Source organism: Delphinapterus leucas, chromosome X, assembly GCF_059928025.1.
Source record: "Delphinapterus leucas isolate spDelLeu-1000000601 "Yukka" chromosome X, BTC_Dleu_Yukka2, whole genome shotgun sequence".
NCBI classification, from domain to species: Eukaryota; Metazoa; Chordata; class Mammalia; order Artiodactyla; family Monodontidae; genus Delphinapterus; species Delphinapterus leucas.
Genome location: NC_143150.1, coordinates 39054244 through 39066547, shown reverse-complemented (window position 1 = coordinate 39066547; position 12304 = coordinate 39054244). Strand labels below are relative to the sequence as shown.

Sequence of the window (12304 nt, the reverse complement as noted above, 5' to 3'; positions counted from 1 at the left end):
AGGGAGAATCAATAGAGCATGTAGTCTCTGATTACGTTTTAATTACTTTGCAGCATCTTAAGTCACCTTATGAATCTGTAATATAACCATCTTGTGGAAATTGCTGTGTTCCGCTGGGTCCAGGGTCTCTTTGGTTTTTGGCAAAACCATTTAATCAATGTTTGCTACAACAATGGTCACATTCTGACACCTGCTAGTCTTACCCCGCTTGGCTTACAGTGAAAAATCAGCTCTCTGCAACCTGGGAAGAGCACTGCCTGGGTTTTAGCTCTTGGGGAAGCTGGCTTGTGCCTGTGAGCGAGTCACATAGCCTCAGGCTACCTCAGTTTTTCTATCTGTAAAATGAGCAACATGCATCTGACAATCATGAGGTCCTTTCCAAGTCTAGCATTCCATCTTCAGCTATGGCTTCTATAGCCAAGAACCCAAACCCTGTACCTTCTTCAGTTCTCAGCTACCCACACCCATCACTGCCTTCCAAAGTGATTTCCAATATTTCTGGCTCTGTGCATGGGTGGAAGACAGAAAGGTGCCATCTTCAGCTGAGTGAGCTTGGGTGCATCTTCCCCTCAGATGTTGCACACATAGATTCCTGTCTGCTCCCAGGGAAATGATGGGCTCCCTTCCCACTCTGCAAGGGATTAGGGTCAGTCATTTGGCACCAGAGTTTACTGAAGGCCCACAGGATACCAAGCAGCATACATCAAGAATACAGCCACAAGAATACAAAAGGTTCTTGTCAATTCCAGGAAGAGATGGAAGTTTCCAGCCAGCTGCAGGGTTGATGGGCAACTTTTGTAGATAGCCAGGGGCCCAGCGAGGGTGATGGCTGGTATGCAGGTACAGAAAAGGGCGGAGCCATGATCCTGGGCTGGTGGCCATGTTAAGATGGGCAGAGACATACATAGCTTCAAACCAAGGTATGCAGACATCAAAGATTCTGTAGTAGACAAAAGGTATCTGCCTCCAGGAAATGTCTCGGCTTGTCAAGGAAAATGACACCCATGCAAACAATTTGTTTGCCGATCTGTCCCCTATTTTTGGCCTAGATCTTACAAAGCAAATCTTTTTGACAGTATGGTTGCAAACATTTCTGTCAATGTTTCCACTACAAAAAGCTCTGGATTCTTTTAAAATCCAGCTTGGTCTGCTCCTTAAAATAGAGACACAGATGCTAGTTCTGGAAATGTTTTCATTGGATGTGGGGCTCCACTCTGGGGAACTCCGCTTATAGCCTACTCAGCTGTCTGCCTTAGAGGCTCTTACCTTCATTCCTTTGAAACTACCTTGGGCAAGGATAGGTTCACCTTTAGAGCCTTTCTGACCAGGAAGCCCCTGAGCAAAATAAGAAAATTTTGTGAAGAAGTGCACGCACGCACGCGCGCGCGCGCACACACACACACACACACACACACACACACACAGTATTGTTAATAGTGTGATCTGATCAGACAGAGGATGGAAAAGCAAGAGCCTGAAACCATGTGGCTTATTCTATGGCAGAGTTGGCCATGCTAAAGGGGCAACGTACATCCCCTGAACTGTGCTGTGTCTCAGAGCTGCATGCCTGCTCCCCCAGCAAGTCAGAAGTCTGTAAAGGGATTAGAAAGTAGACTTTGAATCCATTCAGAGTACCAATCTGAACATCCACATATAATACACATGCCGTTTATAAGCCTATAGCTCACCTGCTCCATATCTCACAGGTACAAGTCACTGACAGGGACTAGGTCTAGGACAGAGGTTAGTGGACTTTTTCTGTAAAGAGCCAGATAGTAAGTAATATAGGCTGTGTGGGCCATATCTGTGCTCCGTTTCATATTCTTCTGTTTTTCTTCACAATCTTTTAAAAATGGAAAAACAAGCCATGGGACAAGGGTCCCATGGGCCAGATTGCAGATGCCTGGTCTAAGATATAGCTACAAAACCATCTCCACCCTGTGCTTCTACCATATAACTTCAGTTTCTACACCTGTCTAAGAGGCTGGTGTGCCTCACTGTTAACATGGAAAACAGTTCAAAGTATGCCCAACCCATCCAGTCAGCCAGACTTTTTAATGTCTCAGTGGCAGATGCCACCTAATGTCTGCTAGATGTTGGCCTCCTGGGGAAAATCAATATCCCTATACCTAAGGGGAAGTTGGGATTAGTGTTGGGGGTAGGGCTAAGCTTTGGGGACTGAAGCGTTGATTGAATGATGGATTCCTGAGTTCAAGGTCCATAGGTATAATAAAAGTACAATGTGGTTCCAGAAGCGCAAACCAGCTTCTTTCCTAACACTTCCAATTTCCCCTTATTCTCATGGCCACTACTTTCATCAAAGAAGATTCAAAGGATATCCATTCAGTATTCGGCAGGGTTAGTAAGGTTCAGCTTAGTAAAATACACACCCAAGTTCCTATTTAGGCTTAAGGGGAGGTTTAGGGACAGGATTAGGTTTTACCCTGGTCCTTTGGCTGTCAGGGGCTGTTTATTACCTCAAAATTTCTTTTCTCCCTCTTGGGGGCAGTAATTCCTTACTTTGCTGGATTTCCATTGTCTTAACACAGATGTGATTTGTTTTCCTCCCCTGTTGCCATGGCAGTGTTTGGAGGCCTCTGTGACTCAACCAGCTCATACTATGTTGGTAATACACCTTTCTCCCCCGCTCCCTGCTGTATATTGGTTTGGTCCTTAGTTGTGAAGGTCCTTATGCCAATCTGGCGCTTGTGCTTTGTCCGTCTCACCTTCTCACGTATGCACTCACACCCACAACTTGGTCACTGAAGGCAATTCTCTTCCAGTAAAACGCCAATTAATTCACGTAGCTATGGAGTCTAACAGATCGTGTAATTTCTAGCTAAATGTATCACATCAGCACCCTTATTCTCTTAGATTATTTCAAATGAGGTTGAGAATGGGCTTGAAATGTGTTATTTTTCTCTTTCCAGCCACTCATAAAAGTAGCCTTGCAAGGGCATGGTATCTTTTAGAGATCTTTTAGATCCCAATATTTGAGCTCTATCTGGATGAATGGAATGAAATAAAAGTGATGACACCAAGATCCAACAAACGTCTTAACAATCCCAGAACTGAGGGTTGTGATGTGGGGAGCGGGTGGGAAGAGGGAAAACTACGTCACTGTAGAGCAGGATTTCTCAACCATTTCTCACTATTGATACTTTGGGACAGATGATTCCTTGATGTTGTGATGGGGGGCTATCCTGTGCCAGTAGCACACCCCCAGTTATGAAGACCAAAAGTGTCAATAATGACTGTCAAATGTCCCCGGGGGTGGGGCCAGGGCAAAATCACCGCTGGTTAAGAATCGCTGGTAGAGACCAAGCTTGCCAAGCCCTTTGGGTCACTGTTAGTGCTCCCATGATCCCATGTAAGCCTTCCAAGTACTGCATCTCCCCATATCGTCTAATGTGGGAAAACGTCAAATAGCCCAAGTGTGTACTTTGCTCTAAAATTTACTACAGTCTTTTCATAATCCTGCCAACTCTAAAAGCATCATTAAAAAAAAACAAACCTAAAAGTAGTGTAGCACGTGTACACTTCCCTGCAGTGGTTGCCCCTCAGCTACTTAACGAGCTCTCCAGAGAAGCAGAAAATAGGGCACACTTGGAGGCAAGCAAAGACATTTGAAATAATGTACAAAGATCTGGCAGCATACGGGTGGTCCGAGAAGCCCGGGATAGCCATCAGGGCCTGGAAATCCAACAGCTCCTTGAGTTCCATTACAGCCATCCAGGCCAGGTGGGCCTCTGGGTCCTGGCTGTCCAGGGTGGCCCTGTTCAAAGAGAAAGAAGGGATCAAGTCAGCCACAGGACTCTCAGCTACTCCGACAAGCTCCACAGTGAGAGAAGTCAAGGATGCTGTCAAACTCTGGCTCCTTGCCCACTCCCTTTGCCCCATCGCCTCTGCTGCCATCGCTGTTCATTGTACTCAGGTGTAGATGGCTGATGACAGCTCAGTGTTACCCCTCCCCAAAAGATCGATGTTTTAATAGGGTCCAAGCTGAAACCAAAGGGATCAAACGTGAAGAGATGGGCTACACAGGGTGCTGCAACTTCACCTTCCTTCAGTACAAAGATGTACTAAGATGTACTAAGATGGGGCTTAGCTGCCAGGCAGCTGGACTGCTACCAACAGGGAATCACGCCAGGCCTTGGGAATTCCTCAGAACAGACTGGAACCTGGGCAGCCTGGCATGGCTTTCTGTATTGGAAGCTCTGCATGGGAAATGAGGCTGGATTTTGGTCAAGAGCAGAAGGAGTTTCCATAGCACCACCTCTCCTGAATGCTGCTTGGTCAAAAATAAACAAGTCAAGGAAGAACCACACTTTGAACCTTATTTTGTCATTATCTCACGTCATGCTATTGCTTCAGTCAAGGAACTGTATCTTCTCTTCTTCATACTCATTACTGAGGCAGTTGTTTTGCTGGGGGATCAGTAATCATTCACATACAGTTGGTGTCTGAATTCAGTAATTCTGTGCTTCCTTGGTGCATAGAATCTACCTCTTTTTAGGAAATATATCTTTTTCAATCTATCAAAAGCAGGCTGTGTGTTGGGTATGGAACAAAGAGATGACCTGAAAGACCAAAAATCTAGATGGGTCAATAAAAGGTAGACTCCCACCCTTCCATACACACTTTTAAAAGCCATATATATATATATATATATATATATATATATATATATGTAATATATATATAGACACACACACACATACATACACATATATATACATGTATATACATATATTTTATTTGGCTTTAAAATATATATTTGGCTTTAAAAAATATATACATATATGTATAATATATATGTGTATACATTTAATGATTTGAGGGAAACATGCCATGTGTTCAAAAATCAACTTTTCAAATTATTAGAGGAAACAACCTTTTGTCAAATGCTTATTGTGAGAATGCTCCACAGAATTCTGTTTCATTTTCATTGCTGTTATAGTTGTAGGAGATAGATGATACGTTAATGCAAGAGTATGAGTCTAGACTGCTGGACTTACGGAACGCAGAGTCCAGAGGAGTGGTCAATAAACATATCTTTGCAATAAACCTGTTATAAGCTGTGCCTCTCCAGACTCAGGTGAGGAGTTTTATTTGCACTGGGGAAACTGAGACAGCTTACTAGAGTCATCAACATTTTATTACCAAATGAGATGGCTATTCCTGTTTGCCCTGAAGATCTACACTCTACCTTCCCTAGATCTGTGCCTTGGGAGGCTGACCTTCATGGATGGTACTGTCTAGGCTCCCTTTCCCTCTGTCTTCCAATTATATTTGGTCACTGGGAGGCACAAGCAGGAGATGGGAGAGCACGAGAAGGACGAGCACAGATTTGTTTATTTCTCCCATGCCCTCCCTCCTTGGCTATATTTCTGGCAATGGCCACATTTCTCTATAATCTTAGCTCCCACTGGGCAACTGTTATTCCATGGCTCCAGGTCTTACAGGGTTCCAGTATTACCACTCCTCCTTTCCCCTTTGGGACTAGGGGTGGTAACAGCTTTGTGCTGGTTGCTTCACCCTGCACTGTTGTTTCCCTTAACCCTGCTTGCATCCTTTAAATAAGCCCTTCACTTAACTCTATTTAGTCGACCCCTTCAGGTGGAGTGTCTATTTCTTCTTGGGATCCTAATCACCATTTTTAAATGTCCCGGCCAAGTTTGCTAGGGGTTATCTCTCAACTGGGTAACAGAGATGAGTTAAGACAAGACAACAGGCTGGCTCAGTACTAGGGATCTTCCTTAGTCCTGGGACCTTGGTTTTGCCCTTTCTGGGTAGAGATAATGACTTTACATATGTGTGTGCCAGCTCTCCAAGGGAATGCAGCTCTTTGAGAGAGAAAAACCACGGTTCTATATAATCACAGGGGATTGAACACACAGAATAGGTGGATCTGCTGTATTCCAGAAAAGCAATGTTCCTCAGAACCCAGAATGCAAAGGAAAAGTTTCCATTTGGTGAGTGGTACATGGTCACTTTGAAGATATAAACCTCGTGTATTCATTTATGAGTCTCTAGGCGGGGAAATGTTTGAGATTGACTCCATGGGAAAAGCTAAACATAAATTGCAAAGGACAACTTGAAAACTTCTGCTTCCAACTTGTTTGAACTGAAAACATTGGCTCAACCTCCATTTCTTGTGGGTGCCAACAGCCCAACTCACAGCTGTGATATCGTTAAAAGCCACAGCCCTACCGTCCCTCGTCCACGTTGTTTTAATGTTGAATATCTTGATGACTGCTTGTTTGTTCACTCTCAACTGGTGGCCGTGCCCCTTAGTGCACAGACTTGGATGCTCTTGCTCATTCATGTGGAAAGTGTCTACGTGACAGCAAAAATGGAGTTCTGGGACCAAAACCAGTGACACAGATGTGAGCAGTCCGCCAATATCAAGAGGGGAAACCAGATTTGTGCAGTGATCCAGTTTAGTAAGATGTGTTTTGGGGAAGCTGTTGGTTTTAGCCAAATGGCTTAATAAAGTGCTGCTGAGAGTTGGGCAAAATCATTAGTCAGACTGGGCTGAGGGTATCTGTGTTTTCCTCTGTCTGAGGGAGTCTTGCCAGTCTGAGAACTGCTGCTTCTATAGGCACTAGAGGTTGGACTCAGTCCCCCCAATATTTCTGGAGTTCCCGCTCTATGCTGAATTTAGCCCTGGGGTCTCTGAGGCCTCTGAGAGGAGCAGGAGACAGACCCTGTGCTTTCAAGGAGCTAGATAAGGCTATCGTGCAAGACAGTCAATAAATACCATGCACCATATGTAATAAGGAGCTAGAGTGTGTGGGACAGACACCAAAGACTCCTGGAAGAATAGAGATGGAAAGGAGAGGTAAGCTGTCAACAGGAGGTGCTCATTAATACATCATGAATAGCTGGAAGAGAGGGAGGGAACAGGGGATAATAATTTCTTAGAGTAAGTGAGGCTTGGAGCCTGAAGCTAAAGCGATTGAAAGTCAAAAGAAAAAATGTGCAACCTTAGGTCAAGGGAAGGGCCAAGCGAAGGGCCAAGGGAGTGGGGACTTCTACTGGGAGCAGCGCACTCATTTGGAGTAATCTGGACAGCTGTGACTCATTCTCCCAAGCAACGAAGCCCTCAAAGAGAAGTGGTCAATTTCTAGAAGCCCTCTGGCTCTGTTGGCCACAAGTTGGAGGCAGAAGTGTCCAGCTGGACTCTGGGGTGGGTTCCAGCTCAGAACTGGAATCAGCCTCTGCTTCACAGGATTTCCTTCCAGCCCCCATTAAAAAGAGACTACAGGAGGAAGGGTAAGGTACTGTTGCGAGCTTCAAATCCTCCACTCATCTCTGGTGAAGCCAGCTCTGCAGGATGAATGGAAGAGGTGGCCTCCAGTTTGCTAGTTTCCCTCACCCATTGGTTCCCACAAGATACACATTCTGAGTGGAGACTCTGGACGACGCGGTCATAGAACACAGACATGAGAAAACGCCAGGGGATGGCGTAAAAGGGTGGCCAACCCCATCCACTTATTTCCCCACTGGCCCCTTCCTGGGCATTTTTCAGACTCTGCAGTTGAATAACAGGCAGAAATATGATGGCCGATTTGTTGATACGTATAACAAATACAAGCTAAGTGAGCCTTCTATTCTCCAAATCCACAAATGTATACGAGATCTGGGGAAAAAGTGAATCAGATGATAATATCTTTGAGGGCAGAGCCATATGCCTTTTTTGTATTCCCATAGTAGAGTGCTAGCACATAGCGGGTACTCAAGAAATACCTATAGACTGGCACAAAGAAATTCGAACCCCCTTAGCGGATACTAGATGATTATGTAGCGTAACACAAGAAGTTGTTAAGTCAAGAGTTTACCAAACTGCTTTGATATGATTCAAAAGAACCCCATAGAGGTTGTTTGAAAGATAAACGTATGATGTAGGACTTCCCTCAAATGGAGGAGCTCCATTTTTTCCTGTTCTATATATGCTGAGCTTCTACACAAGATTTGGTTCTTCTCTTAAGGTTGAAAACCACTGCTAGAGGCAAACACAGTCCAGGCTAAAGATTAAATATATAGAGAAGTGCTGAAGGATATAACTAAAAAGTGATAGCAGTAAGTTCCAAATACTGTATCTTAAAGGCTGGAGAAATGTTACCATGCAACCTCCAGTGGCAGGATAAGCGGGGATATTGGGTGAAAATGGAGAAACTAAGGGATTGAGCTGGATGGAATGGGAAAAGGAGATGTCTGCAAGCTCCAGACTCCCCACTTATCTCCAGCAAAGCCAGTTCCTCAGGATGAATGGAAAAGGCTGTCTCCAAGTGATCTTAGGAGTAGCCACTTTGTAAAAACCATCAACAAAGCAAAAAAACAACCTAATGAATGGGAGAAGATATTTGAAAATGATATGACTGATAAGGGGGTAATATCCAACATATATAAACAGCTCATACAACTCAATATCAAAAGAACAAACAACCCAATTAAAAAACGGGCAGAAGAACTGAATAGACATTTTTCCAAAGAAGCAATGCAGATGGCCAACAGGCACATGAAAAAACGCTCAACGTCACTAATCATCAGGAAATGCAAATCAAAACCACAATGAGGTATGACCTCACATCTATCAGAATGGCTATCCTCAAAAAGAACACAAATAACAAATGTTGACAAGGATGTAGAGAAAAGGGAACCCTCCTACACTGTTGGTGGGAATGTAAACTGGTGCAGCCACTGTGGAAAATGGTATGGAGTTTTCTCAAAAAAATAAAAATAGGGCTACCATATGACCCAGCAATTCCACTCCTGGGTATATATCCGAAAAAAACAAAAACACTAATTCAAAAAGATGCATGCACCCCAATGTTCATAGCAGCATTATTTACAATTGCCAAGATATGGAAGCAACCTAAGTGTCCATCAACAGATGAATGGATAGAGAAGATGTGGTATATATATACCACAATGGAATACCACTCAGCCATAAAAAAGACCATTAAAGCAACATGGATGGACTTGCAGGGTGTTATGCTAAGTGAAATAAGGCAGACAGAGAAAGACAAATACTGTACGATGTCAATTATATGTGGAATCTAAAAAATACAACAGACTAGTGAATATAACAAAAAGGAAGCAGACTCACAGATACAGAGAACAAACTAGTGGTTACTGGTGGGGGAAGGGAGGGGCACTATAGGGGATGGGGGAGTGGGAGGTACAAACTATTGGGTGTAAGACAGGCTCAAGGATGTATTGTACAACACAGGCAATATAGCCAATGTGCTGTAATAACTGTAAATAAAAAGCAACCTTTAAAAATTGTATTTAAGAGTCAAAAAGAAAAAACAACTAAAGGGAAATTCACTCTGAAATAAGGCTGAAGAAAGAAATTATTAAAATTAAATGTATTAAGGTATCACTAAGTATTTTTCTATCTAATTTCATGAACCCCCTTAATTTTCTTATAATGAGGATGTATGTGCTCTAATGTGGCACTATCTTCACACCAGTCCCTCATCCCCAATGAAAGCTCCCCTCAAGCCATAAGACCTAACTCATTTTGGCTAAGATACTGATGGTCTTCTATGCCTGCACATGTCTCTACATCCCCCAACCATATGGTTTAGCTCTGCCCGTAACTGAATCCCAAGGAAACTGTGGATGAGCACTGCCCTTTAAGCCTTACCACGCACATCTCAACACTTGACCCTGAGCACGTGTGCCTGAGACAGGATGTTGTTAAGGCCAAAGTGCTTGAGCTATGAGGCAGAACCTAGAGGTTGTATTAAAAATGCCTCTGTGCAATGGATAAACAACAAGGACCTACTGTGTAGCACAGGGAACTATATTCAGTGTCCTGTGATAAACCATCATGGAGAAGAATATGAAAAAAATGTATATATATATGTATAACTGAATCATTTTGCTGTACACCAGAAACTAACACAACATTGTAAATCAACTATACTTCAATAAAATAAATTTCAAAAATGCTTCTATGAACACACTCACCGGAATCCCATTGATGCCAAGAAAGCCAGGAACTCCCATGGGACCCTAAGAAAAGGCGTAGGGAGAGGAATGTAAGAGATGATATAACTGATCTCCATTAGATGAAGTGGGTTTGTTCATGTGATTCATGACCTAAGTCGTTAAGAATATTTTGTACCTCCCTCCCCACATTGCATCACCTTGCTCCCTATTCCACTCCCAAGCAATCACTAGCCTCTACCTAAGGTCTCGGACAGTTCTTGTCTTAGACAACGTGGTGTAAGACCTAAAAATAAGGCTCAATATTACATGCTGCCTTGACATCTGGGAAAACTGGGAGGGCCTCAAATGGCCTAAGCAAAAGTTCACTTCTCCACTCTGCTTCTGAAGATAAGGTCTCTTGAGCAAACGACCCTTCTTATTAAATAGCCCAGGTGCAGTTCTCGCTTATTCCTGAGTAGTGGGTTTCCGTCCCCTGCTGGCCCACTGAATTATTCAAACAAGCCAGTCATACTCTCCCTCGAGAATCAAGGGGCACTCACCCTGTTGACATGACAAAAGTCTGCTTCTCACTGCCCCCTGTGGCTCATTCTGTTCCAGAGCGCAAGCCCTGTGTGGCCCTGCATGGGGTATGATGTCCTCCTCCCCTGTGCTGTGAGTGTATGTGACTAATAAACCTGTTGTTGATCTCTTCTGTCCAGTGTCAGGTGTCATATCTTTGGCCATCCCCAGGACCCTAGAGTAGGAATCCCTCCCTCACCAATGGGGTGAATAGGAGGTGATTAAAATCGGCAGATAACATAAACTGAACTGCTAACCTCAGTCAGCCAGCCACCATGACATGACCAATCTTTCTTGCATCTCTTTCCCTATATTTGTGGCCCAGCTGGTTTCCAAGCATCCTGACCCCTTGCATCCCGTTCCCCTCGCTTGGATTCCTTTGCTGCCCTGTTGATTGGCCTCCTGACCCATGCCCAGTTCAAACCCACGTGACTTCCCACCACGGTCAGCCCACTTGTCTAGCAAATAGCTTATACATGCACTTTCTGACTTGATGGCTATGGGAATCTCTCCAAAAATGGGCTGTAGCAGCACAACACCCAGCCTGTCTCTTATTAAAGTATGTAGCCTGGCACCAAGGTATCTGGGATTAGTATCCTTTCCATAAATAAACAGAACTGAGATTTAGAACCTTTTACCTTCACACTCACAGCCCATGAGTCAAAGGAAAAATCAAGCTTTGGTGTTCTTACCTTATCTCCTTTTGGTCCATACGGTCCCAGAGGTCCTGGGGAGCCCCCTTCTCCTTTCAACCCTGATAAACCACTAGGGCCAGGAAATCCTTGAGGACCCACTGGACCTTGAATTCCAATTGGTCCTGGTCGCCCCTAAGATGGACAGAAGGAGTACGATTAGTCAACAGAGGACTTACCATCCCCGCTTCCCATTTTCCCATGCACAAAGAACACTGTCATCACTTCACTAAATAATTTTGGCTTAGAGACCTATGAAGCATGTCAAAGTTCCAGACATGGCTCAGAACAGGCTATTTTAGGGGCTGCTAAGCTTATTTGGATAGAACATATTTTATAAGCACATTTAATAAGATTCATGTGCGCCAAGATCCTTCAACTTTGTACTTCTTAGGAGATTAGTTATTCAGGCTGGATAATATTGTCCTCTTCCTAGTTAATGCTAGGCCATCAGAAGAGTGAAAGAACAGAACTCTGGAGAGCATCGGGACGTTTTCGAACCCATGTCCAAATGGCCAACCGCATGCTTGCAGTGAAGCCCGGAAATGGCTGTGCCTGGAGAACACTGCCTCGGTGGGCCAGAGGGAGGAGAACCCAGAAACCCACGGTTGACCAACCTGTCAGCTTATCTTTGACGGCAGTTCCCAGAACCCCAGCACTGCAACTAGAAACAGACACAGCGAACACACACACATTGTTTATTTGCTCCCTCTCTATGCCCCTGCGCCCCCGCCATCTGTACAGTGTTGAATGTGTAAAATCCAAGAAGCCTGAGAATATCCATTAAGTATCAATTATGATAGCAAGAGGGAGAAGCCTGAGGATTTTGAATGCCCTGGTGATAAAGTGTCTGTAACAATTAAGTCTGAGAGTTCATGCTGACATTTTCTAGCTGACCGAGATACAGAATTAACCCCAGTGGGTGCAACAGAGGCCGGCTAGTCTGTTTAGAACAAATCCCAGAAGGGACTGAATTTTCTTGGCAGAAAAATTAAAACCATTAGTAATGTGCATTAACTCTCAGAGAACACAACACCATATCAGGTAGAAAGCCTGTTTTCATAAACACTTCCATCTCTGCCCCTTAG

General features: G+C 44.1%; 1 protein-coding gene across 1 annotated transcript in view; it reads right to left on the bottom strand.

Moving 5' to 3' along the window:
* The window catches only part of COL4A6 (collagen type IV alpha 6 chain), a 282814-nt gene that overhangs the window by 55329 nt on the left and 215181 nt on the right, over positions 1 to 12304 (bottom strand). The window contains exons 4-7 of the mRNA XM_089904197.1: positions 11217 to 11351; positions 9985 to 10029; positions 3659 to 3775; positions 1267 to 1335 (exon numbers count right to left, since the gene is read on the bottom strand). Coding sequence (XP_089760323.1) covers positions 1267 to 1335; positions 3659 to 3775; positions 9985 to 10029; positions 11217 to 11351 — 366 coding nt within the window. The remainder of the gene's footprint in view (positions 1 to 1266; positions 1336 to 3658; positions 3776 to 9984; positions 10030 to 11216; positions 11352 to 12304) is intronic.